Below are 20,502 nucleotides of genomic sequence, written 5' to 3'. Positions count from 1 at the left end.
GTTCTCCTCGACCCTCGGGCTCCGTGCATCAAAATCAATTGTAAACCCGGGGCAAAATGGACAAGTTGCCACATCATAACCGATTATCAAATACTAGGGTAAGCACACCTAAGGACCCATATTAAAAGACACGAGGGTGATAAAATCACCCTCTTAGACCGACACAAAACACTACTATCATCATGGCTTGACGCTTTAGAAATGGATATTCCCTTCGTCCCAATAATTCATTTATTTTTAGTTCATTTAGAAAGTACATCACAAATGCATCACATTTTAAGTAATTCATTAATTATCGTGAATTATCATCAATCGCCTTCGTGATATGAGAAATTGTGGAAACAGAGGAAGTAGATTGAATAGTATTTTTCATTGATTAGCAGCTCTATGATACATCGTCATATATACACAATATGGTCTTACCAAAACTTTTACCTTTCCTAAAACTAATCTAATAAGTTAGGAAACCAAATAACTAAATATACAATAAGATACGGAAGATATACATCGTGATCCTTGACCATATTTCAATACTCTCCCTCAAGTTGGCGGTCTTGGTATACCAAGTCCCAACTTGAACTGTAGATGATCATACGATTCTCCTCTAAGCGCTTTTGTGAATAAATCCGCTATTTGCTCCTTGCTTCGAATATGAAACGTATTGATCGTATTTGAAACCAAATGTTGACGTACAAAATGACAGTCAATTTCTATGTGTTTAGTTCGGTCATGGAATACCGGATTCTTAGCTATGTGTAGTGCTGCTTGATTGTCACAATATAAATGCATTGGTTTCGAGTGAAAAATTCCGAGTGATCCTAAAAACGATTTCAGCCATATTAGCTCACTCGTGGCAGCCGCCATTGCCCTGTATTCCGCTTCTGCGGTTGACTTAGCTACAGTTACTTGCTTTTTTGCTCTCCACGAGATCGGTGACTGTCCTATCGACACAAAATAACCACTCAAGGACCTTCTCGTTATTGGGAAGCTCGCGTAATCTGAGTCACAATACCCTCTTAACAGAAAGTCACTATTTCTTTTGAACGTGATTCCCTTACTCGGGTTCCTCTTAATATATCGAACCACTCTCAAAGCCGCCTCCCAATGCTCTTTCCTTGGCTCGTTTACAAACTGTGATAATATGTGCACCGCGTACACCAAATCAGGCCGAGTTATTGTCAAGTATACCAATCTCCCAACCAAACGACGATACTTCATTATATCTTTCAAAACATATCCTTTAGCCAAAGCTAAATTGTGGCGTGGCTGCATTGGAGTATATGCTGTCTTTGCTCCTTTCATCCCGCTTTCTTCAATTATACTCATCGCATATTTCCTCTGATTGAGAAATAACGCATCCCGTCTATGATCAACTTCAATTCCTAAGAAATATTTGAGTCTTCCCAAATCTTTGATGCCAAATTTCTTATCCAAAAACGATTTAAAATTCGCACAAGCTGGACGGTTATTACTTACCACGACCATGTCGTCTACATAGACGAGCACTCCAATGAACACTCCATCTTTATTGAACGTGAACAGAGAATAATCCGCCAGTGATTGTATAAACCCATAATTTTTCATCGACTCCGTTAGCTTAGCAAACCAGTTTAGAGACGCTTGTTTCAATCCGTAAATTGATTTTATCAATTTGCAGACTTTATTTTCTCCTTTCCTTTCAAAGCCTTGGGGAATTTTCATGTCAACTTCTTCATCAAGATCGCCATGTAGAAAGGCGTTGTTGACATCTAATTGTTCGATAAACCATCCCTTCTTTACGGCCACAGCTAGCATGCATCGAACACTCGTCATCTTCGCTACCGGTGCATATGTCTCATGAAAATCAACTCCTTCCACTTGGGTAAAACCTTGTGCCACTAATCTCGCTTTGTATCGCTCAATTGTTCCATCAGCGTGGTACTTGATCTTATATACCCATTTACACCCGATTGGTTTTTTTCCTTCCGGTAAATCAACGACCTTCCAAGTGCCATTTTGTTCCAATGCTTCAATTTCATTCTTCATTGCTTTCCGCCATTCCACACTCTGGGCTGCCTCATGATAGTGACTCGGTTCCCTGTGCTCATCAATTTTGGCTAGAAAAGCTTTGTGTGAATTAGAAAAACAATCGGTAATAACATATTTTGCCAACGGATATCGCGTACCTGACAACAAGGATGAACTTTGTGCGTGATGAGCATTCGACTTGGGTGTAATAATCCTTGTTGATTTGCAATAATAATCCTTCTTCCATGAAGGTTCAAATTTCTCTCGAGCTTCGACAGTTCTCCCATCTGGCAAACTCACGATTGACAATTCCTCTGTCCAACTGTTTTCTAATAATTCCCGTCTTCCTGTCATATGATGGGAAGCTCCGCTATCTATCATCCATTCAACGTTTACAGTAAATTTCATACCTTGCAGTTTGTTACCGTTTGAACTGCCGCTCAACAAGGTTCGAATCTTCTCAATTTCTTCATTTGTGAATGGTACATTCGTATCATCCACTCGGGCTCCTGCATTTGAACTGCTCCCAACAGCATTTACCTGGTAGTTGCCTTGGCCACGGCCTCTACCCCGTCCTCTTCCACGGCCGTTGCTCCTGCCTCTACCACCACGTCCCCTTTCTCGCGCTTTGACTACTTCGTAACCATGCTTATCGTAACAGTTAGCTTCTGTGTGGTAGTATTTTCCACAGTGTGTGCACGAAGGTGGGAACGACGAGTCTGCTTCCTCGTTTTCTTCCTTGTTATAGCCGCTTTTACCCTTTCCGCCATAACTCTTTGCTGCCATGGCAGCCTCCATGTGTTCCTCCTTGACTTTGGTCATGGTAATATGTCGCTCTTCTCTCAATACAAGAGCGTAAACTCGATTCAGAGGCGCAATCAGGTCTTCCATCAACAAGTTGCTTCGTATGTTTCCATAAAGTTTGGAATCCAATCCCATTAGGAATTGCTGAACACGCTCTTCTTCATGCTCCTTTGCTATCGAGGCGGCCGCTCCACAGGTACAACTCTTAATCTTGCTGTAATTTCCCAACTCATCCCAAATTGTCTTTAGTCGAGTGTAATATTCAACAACCGAGTCCTTTCCCTGCTTGCATTCGCTCAAATCACCCTTCAATTGATGAACACGAGGAGCGTTTCCAGTCGAATATCTTTCTCGCAATTCTTCCCATACATCTTTGATTGGCTGATTGAACGATATACTCGGGTGCAACTTTGGATCTATTACGTTCCGCAGCCATGCCCTTAGCATGGCATTACACTGCCTCCATGCTATCAACTCAATGTTTTCTTCATCTTCATCACCTTCCGGTTTTTTCACTTTTCCTTCGATGATGGCCAATTTATTCTTGGCATCCAATCCATTTTTGACAGCATCTGCCCACAAATCGTAGTTACTACCATCAAAGATAATTTGTGTGACATTGAGGTTTGGACTGTCGGAGGGGTGAAGGTAGAGCGGTGACGTTACGGGTATGGTCTTTGGACCACCCATACTGCCCTTGAGTTTATCCTCATGCATATTAAAACTTGCTGAATTATTGATTTTCGTTTTGAATTTTTGTATGTGAATCGTTTATGGCTCACGATACCATGAGAAATTGTGAAACAGAGGAAGAAGATTGAATAGTATTTTTCATTGATTAGCAGCTCTATGATACATCGTCATATATACACAATATGGTCTTACCAAAACTTTTACCTTTCCTAAAACTAATCTAATAAGTTAGGAAACCAAATAACTAAATATACAATAAGATACGGAAGATATACATCGTGATCCTTGACCATATTTCAATATGATACCAGATTTTCATCGTACTTAGAAACACAAGAGTGCTTGAGTTATAGGCATGCTTACGTAGTTACGTTTGTGCAAACTGAAAATCCAAGTTCTACGTTTCCTCGGCTTTGCAAGATCATTTTTCTAGCAAAGAGTATTTGTTATAGCATTTTGTCCACTAGTATATATATTGTTTTTATTTACTAAAATAATTAGTGCATGATTTAGAGCTCAATCTTCTTATAAGCAAATAGTCTTTTATATTCACGTATTCAGAGAAAATATAATGTTTCCTATAAAATCTTAAATTAAATGGTTTACAAAATATGACATAAGAACGATTGTATAGTATACAAGTTTCTATGCATTTCATTTATTGATATCACTAAATGAGGTGTTTTTAAGTTCTTATACAGATAAAATACGCTATTCAACCGTATTCTTATATATTATTATTATAAAATATAAGCAACTATATACTTATACCAGGAAGTCCAATTGGGTGTATAGTTATACCAAGTCCATTTAAACTAATGATCGTTGACCAATGACAATATCTTGGTAGCAGCTTGCATGTTCAATAAAAAAATTTATATGCCAGATTTGCTCTATATTGATTTATTCATCATAGTGACAAATTCTTCAAGTTATTCCTTAGTGGTATTAATATAAAAGAAAATATTTTAAAATTTGTGTAACAACTTCAAAGCTACGTACAATTCACACTTCACCAAACTCATACACTTCTCGTGATTGTGCATTTGTGCCTACAAGGCATCACATTAGTACCATTTCGTCTTGTTTCAGATGATTTGAAGCAATAAGACGAGATTTTATAACACTATTGAAAAATAAGTTATCATAAGCTGTAACAGTGGCTATACCATTGTAGTTACATTTAATTACTCCCTCTGTCCCGGTCATTTGTTGTCCTTTTCCATTTTGGGGTGTCTCAGTCATTTGTTGTTCTTTCTATTTTAAGAATGAACTTGATGAGTAATTTGATCATTCACACTCAATTTGTTCCACTTGTCATTTAGCTATTGACCCTCTCCTATTTCCTTGGTCTTTGTGCCAAAACCAAATGACAACAAATGACCGGGACAGAGGGAGTATAAAATGGTCACATATACCCGTCTGAAACTTCAGATAAAAAGTAGTCGTCTAAAATAAGAATTTGTGAATAACTTTTTATACAAGACAATTTTATTCGAATAATATATATTTTTTAAAATTCAGAGTGTCTAATGCTCTTTTAGTCTAAGTTATTTGTATATTTTAGATAAAATGTACTCTCATAAAAACTACATACTCCGTATAAAAATAAAAAATAAATCATCAGGATGGATAGATAAATAAATCATCACTAAAACGTGGGAGAGACGGTTTTTCAATAAGTTATTGAAAAACCAATCTTATGTACCCTTTAATTGTATTTCGTAATTAACCCTTTTTTTGTTGATCATGACATAGTAATTTCGTACAAATTTACATAATAAATGTATCCATTTTATCTTTAATCATGATTTGTACCTATTTTATTTTTTTTTTTATTTTTTTTTTTTTATTACCTTTAGTACTACTTTTTCTTAAAATTGTAAAATAATCTCTCAATAAACTTATTGAGATACCGTCTCTCAGGAGACCTACTCATAAACTAGGTAGCACCAAAACGGATATGGACACTACACGGACACGTGACACGACATCCTATGATATTTAGGATACGGGACACGTTATTTAAATTTAATAAAATATATATTTTATGGTTATAAAAGTCCGAATTTTCTTTTATAAATGTATTTGATATTAAATTTAAACAAGTGATGGTAAAACTTATAATTCATTTTCATTTTCCACCCAAACTCATCTTCTAATCAAGATCTTTCGACAGCTCATTTCTCGTCTAAATAACATCATTCATTCCAAATGATATCCAAATACCAATGACACGCATCGGACACGTGCCCAAATACCATGGACACGCGTCGGACACGTGTCCATATAAATGAAGAAAGTTAGACACAACTGGTTAAGAGAAATGTCCGTGCTACCTAGCTCTTAAATCATGGGACGGATGAAGTATTACATTTATAAGAAGGACATGTAAATTTCTCTCTAGCTTACATAAATTATTGGTAGTCTTGAGTGAGTCTTGTCTTAAGACTTACCAAAATCTTGTGACTCTTGTCTCAAGACAACCAATAATCTTACCTTAGTTGTCATGACTCATGAGTTAGGTGTTAAAAGTAAGAAACACCCTAAAGTGTAACAATAAGTCTTGATTCAAACGGTCTAAAATAAAACGGGTCAAATATCACCATTTTTTTAATAGAATGTAACCATTTAATGACAAAATGTTATAACTAAAGTTATCACTTTTTACACTGAAAATGATGGTAAGATTTTATCACAAAATAGTAACATTTTATTGTAAAATAACAACACTTAGTCCGTCTTATTTCAGACGGAAAATAGCCCATCTGTAATAAGAATTTGCAAAACTTAAAAATCACCTTTTCTTCTCTTTACAGAGTTGGTTATGCAAAAACAATGTGGATTCAGTAATAATTAACTAACCTTACGACTAAGATATTGGCATTGCGTAACAACTACAATTTCCTTCAGCTGCCAAAAAAAAAAAAATACAATTTCCTTAACATTACCAATGTCATTTTTGTTAGTTGGGACTCTAGGACCGTTTTCTACCTCAGTGAGTTGTGAGTTGTGACGTACGGTCTTTAACTATTAATAGGGGTGAGATAGATCCATTATTTATTTATTGAATAAAGTCCACATTAACTTATAGGAAGAGAGTAGATGAAACGTCTCGTAAAGATCAGTCCGTCTTGTTTAAGATCGCCTTATTTCATACCGCAATAAGACCTCTCACAAGTGAGAAGCACATGGGTGGTGGGACACCCCCATGTGCTTTCCCACTCACACCCTAAATGGATTTTTTGTGAGAGGAAATGGTATCCGTCTGACCATTTCAGACGGATATGACGGTCTGAAATAAGAATTTGTGCGTAAAAATATTAAATGTAAGACGGTTTTTTTTAGAATGCGTTATGTATTTTCTAAATTCCTTTTCATACTAATTAATCACAATGAACAAACATTCTATAGAGAAATATTCTATTTAAGAAAATTTATAACTATGTGTAATGCACTCTCACCAAATTTCATTTTAATATTTTGAGTTTGGATATTTGCATTGGATAAACATACTCCCTCCGTACCAGACCAATGGTAACATTGACCGTTTTGCCACTATTCATGGTCGTAGGAATCTTCGATATTATTCTTAATCTATAAGACAAAATATAGTCATGTGAAATCTTGTTTGATTTATCGTCATAAATGCTATAAGAATATCAAATTTTTAATAATGTGTAATAAAAGATATTTACGTTGCAAAATGTGCCTCGACAAGTGTGAAAAAGTCAATGTTACCATTGGTGTGGTATGGAGGGGGTAAGATATAGTAGTTATTTTCAACTGTTATAATTTATGTTTTGAAAGTTTCTCACTACTTTGATGGCAAATTAATTGATATTCCGTATAAAATAGTTATTTGTTTTCTTAATTAATGTTAATTTTTTCAGCATTATGAAGTACTCCATGAAGTATAAATGCACAATCAATAGGGACTTTTTTGTGGTATCAATATAGAGTTTTGTTTTTTTTTAGTTATATCTCTACCTTTAAGCTTTTTCCCGGTAGTTAAAAAATCTCTCTAACTCTCCTCTCCCCTCTCTCTAAAAAACACCTAAAAAAACCTAAAACTACCCCATTGTTTCCGCCGCCTCCACCAACCACATACACTCCCCCATTCTTCACCTACCTGATCGTCGGTGATGGACTCATCCAATGGCTTGTCTCCGGCGATCCCCCACATCTCCCACCTCGTTTAACTCTTTATGGACCTTACCCTTTTTGATCTCGGGTCGGATACCTCGTGGTTTTGGGCGATTCGTGGTTACCGCTTTAACCGTGGGACTCCTGTCCCTCCGATTCCTCGTCCTGTCGCTGAAATCCGTACATGCAATCAAAGGGTGATCCTCTTTCTCCCACTGTTATTAAGTCTCTTGTCTTCCTGCTGTTTTTAGGCCTCGGTGGTGGTTGTGCCGATGTGGTTTCCGACGGGTTTCGTCTTTTGTTGTGTCTGTCTTTGAGCCTTGCTCTTTTGGTCGGTTAGGACCGATTGGTGATCCCCTCATCTCCCCCACCAATCGGTTTTTAGCCAGGTTTTTATGCGTTTCGCGTTTAGGTCGGTTTTTGGGTCTGATTGGTGATCCCCCCACTTCCCCCACCTTTCGGCCCATTTTCCTTGTCGTGTCGGGTTAGGAGCATAGCTCTTCGGGTCAGTTTGGGACCGTTTGGTGATCCCCCCCATTTCCCCCACCAATGGGTCCCTTGTCCTGTGTGTCGGTGTCGGTGTTGGTTGCATGTATGGCGGTGGTCCTGGGAGGTTTTGTGTGGTGAAATAGGTGTCCTTTGCTGGTTTTCTGGTGGCTGTTGACCGGTAGGATTGACAGTTTTTTCTTTTATGTCCTCGTTTGTGTGATGCGTTGGTGTCCGTCTTGGTCGGGTGGTGTGAGGTCTTGTGTTTGGGGTTTGAGATGCTTGGTAGGTGGAGTTGGGATTTGGTTGTGTTTTTGGTTGGGAGGGATGTGGTGGTTTCCACTACTGTTAAATGTTTTTTTTCCTGTTTTTTGTGTCTTCAAATAAATTTAGCCGTATTTTCAAGGATATTTTGGGTGTCCTGTCTCATTATCCTCGGGAGGTTGGCTATCGATTGGTGTCTGGTTTGGGTTGGATCCGTCGGTAGACGGTGCTTTAATGCATTTAGGGATAGAAGATTGGTCGAGGAGAATCCTTTGATGTGGTTTGTGTACAAGCTGGGTTTGTTGGTCCGTCGTTCGTGTGACTGTAGAGTTCGTTTGTCTTGGTGTAGGAGCTCATGCTCCATTGGATGCAGCCTCTTGTCTGTCATCCACCATTCCTTTCTACGCTCTTGTGGTGTAAGTGCACCACGCCCTCGTTACTCCGCAACTCACAGGTATCAGAGGCTTCCAGGAAATATTAGCTGCTGGCACAATGACGATAAGGAGTCTTGCGCCCATTATTTCGTACTCCACCAACTTGTTTTTGCTACCAGACATGGTCTTTTGCTAGTTTTAAATTTTGGTATTGTAGTGTTGTGTACTTACAAGTGTAATAAGGGCGTAGTTTGCCTGAACTTTATGTAGGTGTACCTTTCTTTACCGCTGCCAAAAAAAAAAAAATCTCTACCTTTAAAAAAAAATATATTGCGGTGACGTGTACCCTTGTCTGGCCCTGAACTCTACAGTTAGTCTCCAGCATAACCTCCTTTAACTCTTTGTTAACTCTTTCCCCTTTTTTTCAACCACTATTATCACCCATTAACATTACATCATCGTCCTATACGAATTGCATGACTTGCATCACAAATCATCTTAAATAAACACAAACTACAATTAAAATCTCCCTTAAAAACCAAAAAGCATGATAAAGTAAAGGTTCCATGGATTGTTAAGTAGGTTAAAAAATTATTTGATGTGGCCAGATAAAAGGTAAATGAAAGAGTTAATATTAATTCCTGGTTAATAATGAATCAACTAACAAATCGAAAAATTCAATTAACAAAGACAATTAGTAAGGTCATAATATAAAAGAATGTAAATAGTTTAAAAAATACACCATGACTTTGAAAAGCCAAAAAAAAAAAAAAAAAAAAAAGTACACTCTGAAATGCAACATAGAATTCCCATATAAATATTATTACTATTTCAATTCTCCTACCATTACACAAATGTAAGTTGTGTTAATAAATTAAAAGACTAAATCAAGTTCTTGTAAACCAGAATTGTCAACTGATCTGCAATCGAACAACTACTAATTGAACTACAACAAATCTTGTTGGTAACATTTCACTATTTTTTTTTTCAACATTATTTAAAACGGGTATAAGTCTGTATTCTTTTGAATTTAATTTCAGCTCATTTTAATTCAGTTTAACTTTATTCAGTTAAGCTCATCTCTTCACAAACTAATTCATACTTTAGTTCAGTTTAGTTCAGTTCAATTCAGCTCCATTCAGTTCAGTTTAGTTCAGCTATATTGAATTCAGTTTAATTCAACTCTTTTCAGCCGAAAAGAACCCGGCCTAAATCGTTACGAATAAAAATTCGTGTCTGAACTCGGTGCCTAAAATGGAATCGGAATTTTTTTCTTTAACAAAGATTAAAGTGGGGTGAAGTCTAGTGATCAAAACGCGGGTGAAACTCAGAAAGGTCGCCTCACCGGTCACCAAGAGCAATCTTGGATGTAAAATGGCCTCAGGCTGTGCGTTTTAAACTTCTAGCCTATCACTCCCTACAAAGGGTGGTTAACTTGGTGTACATGGTCAGTAGATTTAACAAATGAGTCAATCGGGTTGAGTTCAGGCCGGGTCAAATTCGGGTCAGGTAAGTTCGGGTCTGCAGACTTTGGGTCGGGTCGGGTGATTTCGGGTTCGGGTCATTTTCGAGTCAACTATTATCAAGTTATTTGTGGATAGAATAATCAGTTAGCAACAATAAAAATTCAGGTCGAATTATACTGGGTCAGGTCATTCGGGTTCGAGTCTTGAGTTCGGGTGCGGCCCAAGTTATTCAGGTCGGGCCAATTTTGTCAGGTCTATTTGCAGGCTGTCACGTATACTCGTGAGTTTACCCAGAACGCACTAAAAATAGCGGCTTCATGTTCCCTTATTATTAAAAAAATAAAAAATAAAAAGTAAAAAAAAAAAAAATTAGTGTCTTACTTCTACAGAATTTCCCTCCACCTTCACCTTTCCTTCCAACCTCACTTTCACCTTCCACAACAAACAAACAAACTCCACCAACTCCCTTAAATACCCCAACTTTCAATCATTAACCACCTCCAAGTCCTCTCTTCTACAACTATCCCTCATCAAAATCCAAAAAAGCAAACCTTATTCACAAAACTAGGGTAAAATATCAACAAAATTCAGCAAAATTTGGGTGAAAACATTGATTTTGAGACATGGGTAATAGAGATATAGAGAAAAACAGAGAAAACTATCCAAATTATCACCAAGGACCACCACCACAACAGCAACAACAAGCATCAAGTAATTATGTAATAGTATCAGATAAAAGATGGAAATCATGGTTAGTTCCATTGATTGTAATTGCAGATATTGCCATTTTTATAGTTGGTATGGTTATCAACAATTGTCCCAAGAACTACTTTGGTGTTGATAGTTGCTTTGCCAGATTTCTGGGCCGTGTTTCATTTCAGCCTCTCAGAGAAAATCCTCTTCTTGGACCTTCATCTGCGACGTAAAGTTTCAATCTTTCTACTTTTTTGGTTCATTTTAGCCTTTTTGATCTTAGCTGTAATTTTGTGGAATTTTGATTATCTGATGTGGGTTTTGGTCAATTTTTTGGTGGGCTTGGTTTATTTTGATTAATTTAGCTTGGTTGGTGAGAGTTTGATGTCCCTAATTAGGAAAGTTTTAATCTTGATTGATTTAATATGAGATGGGTTTTTAGTCAACTTATTGGTTTGTCTCTTAAAGACTGAATTTTGTTCAATTCGCTAGATGCATTGATTTGGGTTTGGGTTTTGGGGTCAATTGATTGATGTTTACTGTTTAGTTGTGAATTTATTGATCTTATTCTTAGCTGTATTTTATTGGTTTAATGATCAGGTGATTGTGTTTTTGCATTAAAATTGGTTGCTTGCCTGTAATCTGTATTTATTGGCTTAATGATCAAATGATTGTGTTTTTAATGACCTGGTATACGTGGTAGCCCACGTATACTCAGGGTTTACCAACTGCGCACCGAAAGTAGCGGTTGCGGATCCCCCCTGATGAGGAAAAAAAAAAAAAGTAAAATTGGTTGCTTGTATAGTTGTTCAGGTGTTTCTACTTCCTAGAGAATGATGGTGGCTTGTTGTTTTCTTCATTACATGTGGATTTCTGGTTTATAGGTTATAGTTTGGTGTATTCATATTGTTTTTAAATGCTCTGTTTTTGCTTTATAGTTCGGATTTCTAGATTTTTGGTTAGTTTTAGCTGATCTAGCTTGCATTTTGTTGATCAATGTGGAATGTGGTACATAGCTACGTTGCTTGAAAAATGAGTCGTTGACCTTTTTGCTTTTGCTTTGTTCAGACAGCTGCAGTTTTTATTAGCTTCATGAGACGGTTTGTGTCATTTTGGGTTTGGGTCAGGTCACCACTCACCACCACTGTTGTCCAAGCCCCAACCTTCACCATTCGTGTGACCGGCGCATTGTTTCTTTCTGATACGGAGTGCTCCGTATTAGAAGTACTTTTGTCATTCTAATGAAAGTCTCAGTTAACCATTTTTTTCACTTCACTTAAAATTAAATGTGGCTTATCCACGGGGATGGAGGGAGCATTAAAACGAGCGACATATGGACGCAAATTAGTGGAACTTAGAGGATCACTGTTTCTAGTTAAGAAACCCACTGATGCAAGACACTCTACTATCCCTAACTGCCTTTTCAACGCTATCCAAACTGGCTTGCATCACGGACCCGCTTGTGGGTCTGTTGATCTATGAACCGTATACCTTTTTTTGGAACTCATTGACCGGTCATATAACTAGGACAGTCCGAGTGTCCACATGGGCCGGCATGACCTCACCTTAGCCCTTTGACTAGGCCCTTAGGGGGCCGGCATGGTTGAGGTTTATGGTTAGTTTGCAATTTCCGTCATGTTGTGTGCTTCCTTTTGTTTGACTGGCTGATGGTTTTGACATGTTTTATTTAAGCACATAGTTTGATTAGGATACACTCAGCTTCTTGCTTGAATGCCTGTCGTTGTGCTTCAGAGAATGCTTTTGTGTCCTATTTTTGAAAGTTCCATAGTTGTGCTTTTCTCCACTTAGCAACAAGAATATTCTCATTTTTTTTGTACACGTTCAGATTGCTGAAAATGGGTGCGCTTCAGTGGGAAAGGGTCGTGAATCAGCATCAAGGATGGAGACTTATTTCTTGTATATGGTTACATGCTGGTGTAGTTCATCTCGTGGCCAATATGGTGACGTTGGTGCTAATTGGTGTCCGCTTGGAACAGCAATTTGGCTTCGGTATGGTCCCTTTGTTAATATATCCAACATATTTATGAATAAGCTCATAAATCTAAAAAATTGTTAAATATCTTCACTATGTTGCCGATATTGTGTTAGAAGTACCCGAGGTGCTTGTCTGGGTTGAACTCTTAAATTTTATGAAAGCCTTCACTTTTTTTTTGTTACTTTATGCTGCAAAACTGAATTTGCCAAATATCTACCCATAACTAAGTGCCGAGTGTTGAACACGGACACCAGAAATATGAATAGACAGTACCATAGAGTCATAGACTGTAAGGCCTTTCCTTGGAGCTCATTTAACTCCTATCGTTTTTACTGTCAGCATGTTCCTGTAGTCTTACAACAACTCCATTAGAAGTGGACAATCTTTCTAGAATAGGGCTGATCTCAAGCTTACTAACTGTTATGTTGCCTTGTTGCAGTGCGGATTGGAATATTGTACCTGGTATCAGGTTTTGGCGGATCTGTACTCTCTGCACTCTTTCTCCAACGGAACATATCTGTGGGAGCCTCTGGAGCGTTGTTTGGACTTCTTGGTGCTATGTTGGCTGAGCTTTTTACGAATTGGACTATCTATGCAAACAAGGTAACTCTATATTCCCTTCCTACCGTGACGGAATCAAGTTTTAGTCTGGTGGCAACATGAAACGAGTAAATCTCTTGTAAAACAGTCTTGCAACAACTTTTGTAAAACCGTATCTCAATTAAAGATACTTATTGCGGGCAACTAAAGATAAAATGGTTCACATAAATACTGTCTGCAAGGCCCCAAGTCCCCAACAATCCTTGTTTCCTCGTCATTACTCATTACCCAGACTTTAGGGTAGCAAATATGTTTCCTCTCAAAGTGTTCTGGGATTTGGGGAAGCATCTGTATTCTAAAATGTCAAGTTTTTTTTTTTTTCTTTTGGTTACAAAATGTCAAGTTTATTGTGAAAGTACATTATACGTTATGGTAACTTGACAATGGAATATGGGCTCATGTAGGCTGCGGCTCTGTTCTCCATTTTGCTCATGGTTGCCATTAATTTGGCAATCGGAATGCTACCTCATGTCGACAATTTTGCACACATTGGAGGCTTCTTGACGGGATTTTTTCTAGGGTTTATCTTGCTAATGCGCCCTCGATTTGGGTGGCTAGAGCGTCATCAACTGCCCGACTATGCACGTGTAAAGACCAAATACCTGCCTTACCAAATGGTTTTCTACTTCATTGCCTTGGCAGTTCTGGTAGCTGGGTAAGCTCTTCAACTCTCGTTCTTTCTCCTTACTACTTGCATCTTATTAGAGAGAATTCCGCTATAAAACCCATAACCAGCTTGTTTTCTATAATAAATCCTTGCTGTAAATTCTTACGGTTTCTTCGAAGCAGTGGGTTTACAAGTTGGCTCTATTTCCAAATCTTATTGAAAATCAAATTTAATGTCCTGCCTATTAAGTATTGTCGTTCAAACCCCCAAGGCCCCAATTGACCGAGATTTTAACCTAGGCTGAGAAATGACAGAATTTTGGGGTGAAAATTTCCCTAACCTTGACGGATTTTACTTGGGTATATCTTTATCCTGCTTAAAATGGGTGGTTAAAACCAAAAGGCTTAATTAACTCGGTTTGCTTCATTTTTAATATATGAAGTAGAAGTCATTTGATTTGACAGTCCTCTACGTAATTTTCATTAAATAATCAAGGCGCACTGAGGTCATGTTTCTGATATGGAGCAATGTCTATGCGTGAAATTACTACTTGGAATGTGGTTAACCTAAAATGAATGATGAATGGGCTGTGTTACAGGTTCGTAGTTGGCTTGGTTATGCTGTTTAAAGGGAAGAACGGGAACGACTCATGCAACTGGTGCCATTACTTAGACTGTGTGCCTACTTCAAGATGGCAGTGTGATACCTAAAGTTACAAGATGATGTTCATAACTTGAAACTGAGATTGTCAATTTATTATATAAGCTCCGAGATTTACTTCTATTTTTTTATTATTATTTTTTTTTTTTCGGCATACACTTTGGTTTTAGGTTTATATAAACTGGTTTTTCCTTGGGTGTTCTATGTATATAAACAGATGAGTGAGTGTCACACCTCCATTTTCTTACTGATTGTGTCATCTTGTTTTAATCCTATGGTTTGGCTTTAGTAAATAGAGTATACTCCAGATTTCTAGTACTAAACAAAAATGTTGTATCTTCGTTGGTTACTACTCCTATCTTATATAAATCATACAGTATATTCGTGTTACCAGTGCATTGTTCCTTTCTTATACGGATTATACGGAGTATTTTGTAGTACTTTTGTCATTCTAATGGCTCTTTAACCGTATTTTTGGCGGGGATAAAGGATTATACGGAGTATTTTGTAGTACTAATAATTTTTTTTTTTTTTTTTTTTTTTTTTTTTTTTTGTCAGCTGTAAAAGAAGGTTTTACAGTTTCATAGTACTAATAATTAAATGTGCTAATGTTAGCTATAAAGCCGTTAACCAACTCAGCGGCCTGTTCCCTTGTTAGAATAGCAAAAACTCCTGCAGCTTTTTCAGGCAACTTTTCTATGTTATTGCCCCTTAGCCCGCGGTTATGCTTCCATATCTTTAATACCTTGAAACAAGTCAATTGATGACGTGGACCATTGGCCCCAAATAGTTTGAAACCAAAACTCTAATTAATTTGTCAAATAACCTCATCTAGCCAAAAAAATTCAGATTTTACTAGGGTTTATTATCTTCACTTTATTCCAGGTTCGTAGTCGCCTTGGTAATGCTATTTAAAGGGAAGAACGTAATGCTATTTAAAGGGAAGAACGGGAACGACTCCTGCAATTGGTGCCATTACTTAAACTGTGTGCCTACTTCAAACTCGCAGTGTGGAAGCTAAAGCCACAACATAATGTTCACAACTTCAATTTGGGATGTCAATTCATCATATAAGCTCCTACATTTACTTCTATTATTCTCGCTTCGGTTTTAGGTTCATATACTCGTTTTTCCTCGGTTGATTTGCTTACTGATTGTTGATTTGCTTTACTCATATTGTTGGTTACTATCTACTAGTATATCAATCATATTTGTGTTACTCATGCATTTTTTCCTTTTTGATACGGAGTATTTTGTAGTACTTTTGTCATTCTAATGAATGTCTCGTTATCCCTTTTTTTGAACGTCGCTTATTATTCACGGAGCATGAAAGAAGTGTTAAAACGAGCAACATATGGATATAAATAAGTGGAATTTAGAAGAGCACGGTTTCTAGGTTAGGTAACCACTGTAGTAATACACTGTACTATCCCTAACTGCCATTTCAAGCCTATCCAACCGGCCTGAACCGGGGTAACCCTTGCTACTAAAACTGTCTTGCGTCGTGGAGTCCCTTTGCGAGTCTGTTGATCTATGAACCGCGTGCTTCTTTTTTGAACTTATTGACCGGTCATATTGAAGTCTTTGTTTAGGGGCACTGCGTGATCTCACCTTAGCTATAGACGATTGAGTGTATGCCATATAGCTAGGACAGTCCGAGTACCCACTAAGGAAGCTTCTAGACCCATCACTCTTGGTACCACCTTGCGAGGTTGCCGATTTGAGATCATCAATTTCGGTTGTGTGGTGGGTCGTGGAGCCTTTAGAGGTGGTGTTGGTTTGGCTGACTTGATCCGAGGCTAGTAAACCAGAGTGAGAAAAGTCAAATAAAGTTCGCCTTCTAGAGTCCAGTAACTGGGGTCTCCCTCTGTCCGTCTGAAGTATTCGGTCAGCTTGACCTTCGTCTATCTTGCGTGATCGGGTGGAAGAAGTACTCCTTGGAATGAACGCTGGCTCATCCATCCGAGAGCCTAACCGCAATGCGCCAAAGTTGATTGTACTTGCCTGGCTGCTTGATCTGGAACCGTTTCTCTTACATCAGGGAAAGCGGATCAATTAGAATCGAGTATACTAACTAGCACAAATCACACTTTTCTAAGACAATCTAGTAGTATAATACAAGAGAAATTGTATCTACCTTGATGTTGGGTGAATGATCCTGCTTTGCACTTTTAGCACGGACAAATTGCTCGAACTTCTCCGGCGTTGGAGGCCCCTGAAAATTAGTAGTAGTGTCCATGAGATCAGATATTCTCCTATCAATAATTACGGTCTACGAGTAGTTATGGTTGCGAACTCCGACATTTATTTAAGCTACAAAATTTAATTTTTTCCCCTATAAAATGCATCATTACATCTCACATCCGACACCAGCGACTAAGTCCGAGTAATATAACAGAATACAGAAATCATTTTAACAGCAGAACTTTGCATCATATTTTAGGAAGAGATAAATGGCATATGATATGAATACTAAGTTACTAACTAGTTGATGAAGTTGGCAAGACTTGGAGCTCGAAAGAGGGGAGTCAGGAAAGTAGGCCCGAACTGATCTAGCTCGCGCCTGTGCTCGCAGCATTGCTTGCATACAACGCATCGTTTCAGCAGTTTTTCTTCTCATAATGTGGCCCCTTACCAGGGCCTGTAGTTTCACCAGTCCTTTCAATGCTCGCAATGCCCTCCTTGCCTGCTCAACACCACAATTGGAACTGGCTGTTAATGCCTTTAACCTCACTATCTCTAGTTTAAAGAATACTTTGTACAATCCAATGTGCCAGTATGACACGGCACAACACAACATACAATACTTGAGACTAAAAGTTATCTAACAAAGCCATACTCAACAATCCGACACCCATTCATGTATAACACTTGTAGCCAAATCAGAGTAATGTAGAATGAAGATCAAATTGTCTATACAAAATGTTATGCTATGTCACTTGTTGCGAACGTCTTTATACGCATTACGGTAGGTAACACGTTAACGACTAACAACGGGACGTCAAGGTCGTACAGTAAGCATATAATTTTGGCGTAAAACTAGGCATTTGGAGTCCTTTGTTCACTGTTTGACTGAAAAGATGAATTGTTCAAGAACAGATACAAATCAGCTGATATAGACTAATAGACCTAGCAGCAAAGAAAAGTCAAGGCACTGTACGGGGTTACACTGCTAGATTCTCTGATCTAAACAAAGTAAACATCATATCTTTCTTATCTAACTCAGTAAGACTTGTCACTGCCACTCTTAAATGACTTCCTTTCTTCAATCACAATAATTACCGTGTAGAACAGTCTTATAGTATAAAACGATTATTCTTATATGCGGTTTATAAAGATCTTTTAGCCTTACATGAGATCATTGTCTAAATATAATCAGTAATTATAAAATGAGACATTAGTCTTTATAGAACGATCTCAATCTTTTTGATTGGGACTTAGGCCCTGTTCTTTTGAAGTTAATTTCAGCTCAGTTCAGATCTATTTAGTTTAATTTAGCTTTATTTAGTTCAGGTTAATTCAGCTCATTTCTTCACAAATTAACTCTTACTTCAAATCAGTTCAGTTAAGTCCAGACCCGCCACTAATTAAGACCATCTATTCTAGTGTAGTGAATACACAAGTCTTGACTCTTGAGGCTCACACTAACATCCTCTAATTTTACGAGTAAAGATTAACAAAATGCAGGAATATAAAGACATTGAAGAGTGTAGATGACCTGACCAAATCAAAGGGTACACAATTTATTGAGACCATAAACTTTCAAAGCTACAAGTCACATTCATACAACAAGTTTTGATAGCGAACATTTTCTTTAAATGTCCTAAACTCCTAACAATATAGCTGTAAAGTGGGGATCATATTAGCCCTCTGAAACAGAAGTACAGAACGTTTTGCATGAAAACCGATAGACGGCTCAAATCATATCATTGTTACAAATAATTCGTGTTATTCGGCTAAACGATTAAAAGATATGTCCCGATCAAAATGATGTCGATACCAACAACCCCAGACTTAAAATTAGTTTATAATCCTAATCTGATTTTGTTAATTTCTTTAAGATAGTGCCGTGTTTGATAGCCTAAACGTCCAAATTTGTTTGGTATCAAGGAATTAAAGAAAGGAACACATAACGACATTAGACAACAGCTCATTCTCTTTCTTTATTTAGATTAAATGCAAAATAAGTGACAATCTACTAAGTATAAAGTGTAAACAATGTACGACGTCGTTTTACAATGGGAAGTGTAAAACTGAAGCTTCCATTCGCGGAAACTTTGCTAGATTCCCTTGATCTCACTACCTTTTTATCATAATCCCATATACGGAAACTAATAAGGTAGTGATTAATAGCATAGATCCCGCGCGAATGCGCGGTTTTTTAGATAGGAATATTAAAGAAAATACAAAGTAACAATTGTAAAACCTAATATTTAACTCAATTTGATATTTAATTGTAAAATTATTATTATTAATGTTTTGTATTAATCGGTGGAAAAAGGAAAATTTCAGTATAATCCAGTTGTAAGTATAATATAATGAAAGCCCAATTATAGATATGATATAATAAAAGCTCAATTACATATATGATATAAAGAAAGTCCAATTATAGCCAAATTTATTTAGGTGGGAAAATTTTGAGATTTCTTATTCTTTTATTATAAAGGGGATTATTGCGTAGTCATACCGTATGATACACTAATACGGTCTTTTTAATAAACATGGCTCACTATGTAAAACGATCTTAATTTATAAGCTGTTGTTTGTAAAGGCAATTATAACGTCAATTATTATCAAGTACTCCGTATAACTTAAAACAAGTTGTTCTAATATTTAACCCGTTTGTTTAAAAAAAATTAATGATAGAAGAGAAAGGGATACTCATGATCAACACCAAAAATACGAGCATTGAGGGATACGACGAAAAACTAACCAAATAGCCACGAAAGCGGGATTGAATAAGAACAGCAGCCCAAACTTGACCATTATACAGACGCGTTGAAACCGTCGGTTCATAACACTGTCCACTATGCATCAGTCTAACAGCATCAGCTGCGAATACGGGGAGCTCGTCGGCGTAATCCTGACCATCAGCTGCGGTTTGACCGTAGCTGTGGGACCTAGGGCGGGATTTTTCGCGGTAAGACTTGACAAAGTTCCACTTACGTTTGTCCTTGGGGGGTTTGCTAGACGGTTTTTGGTTCGGATTTGGGTTTGGATTTGAGTCGGGTCGTTTTAGGCCGAGAAGGGTACGGAACCACCTTGATGCTTTACCCATTTGTTGGCGGGCATTTGTTTCGGAAAACGAAGAGAAATGATGAAAGAGAGAATGGTGGGGGTTTTAATGAGGCGGGGGGTTTATAAATGTTGGGAAGAAGGGTACGGTTGAAAACATAAATGTATGAATAACGTCATTTTGTTATGACTTGTACTTGTTCTTAAATCCAATTTATTCAACTCATCTTCTTTTATTAATGATTTTCAGCCTCAACCCCCCCTCTTGTGCTAACTGCTCAGCCTTCTCCACTCTCCTTTTGTAGCGTTAGGGATGTCATTGGGGCGGGGCGGTGGTGGATATAGGCCCCCCGTACCCGTATCCATCAAGAAAAACTCGTACCCATCCCCGCCCCACCACCCATGGCGGGTACAAGTTTTCAAAACCATTCCCGCCCCAACAGGTGGAAATATAAAACCGTGCCCGCCCCG

General features: G+C 37.7%; 2 protein-coding genes across 2 annotated transcripts; one reads left to right on the top strand and one right to left on the bottom strand.

The window, feature by feature from the left end:
• The first annotated feature begins 10,652 nt into the window (after positions 1–10,652).
• Positions 10,653–15,043, top strand: LOC141653554 (RHOMBOID-like protein 2). The gene is made up of 5 exons (XM_074461355.1): positions 10,653–11,162; positions 12,780–12,943; positions 13,369–13,532; positions 13,934–14,184; positions 14,735–15,043. Exons 1-5 carry the CDS (start codon positions 10,864–10,866, stop codon positions 14,844–14,846), a joined length of 990 nt encoding a protein of 329 aa, XP_074317456.1. The 5' UTR covers positions 10,653–10,863; the 3' UTR covers positions 14,847–15,043.
• A 1,089-nt stretch (positions 15,044–16,132) lies between these two features.
• On the bottom strand, positions 16,133–20,198 carry LOC141653553 (protein IQ-DOMAIN 22-like). The gene is made up of 4 exons (XM_074461354.1): positions 19,730–20,198; positions 17,282–17,482; positions 16,934–17,011; positions 16,133–16,827 (listed from the first exon to the last, which is right to left on the bottom strand). The coding sequence occupies exons 1-4, from the start codon at positions 20,072–20,074 to the stop codon at positions 16,189–16,191; spliced, it is 1,263 nt and encodes a 420-aa protein (XP_074317455.1). The 5' UTR covers positions 20,075–20,198; the 3' UTR covers positions 16,133–16,188.
• Between the last annotated feature and the right edge of the window lie 304 nt (positions 20,199–20,502).

Source organism: Silene latifolia, chromosome 4, assembly GCF_048544455.1.
Source record: "Silene latifolia isolate original U9 population chromosome 4, ASM4854445v1, whole genome shotgun sequence".
Classification (NCBI taxonomy): Eukaryota; Viridiplantae; Streptophyta; class Magnoliopsida; order Caryophyllales; family Caryophyllaceae; genus Silene; species Silene latifolia.
This window is presented reverse-complemented; position numbering and strand designations above follow the sequence as displayed.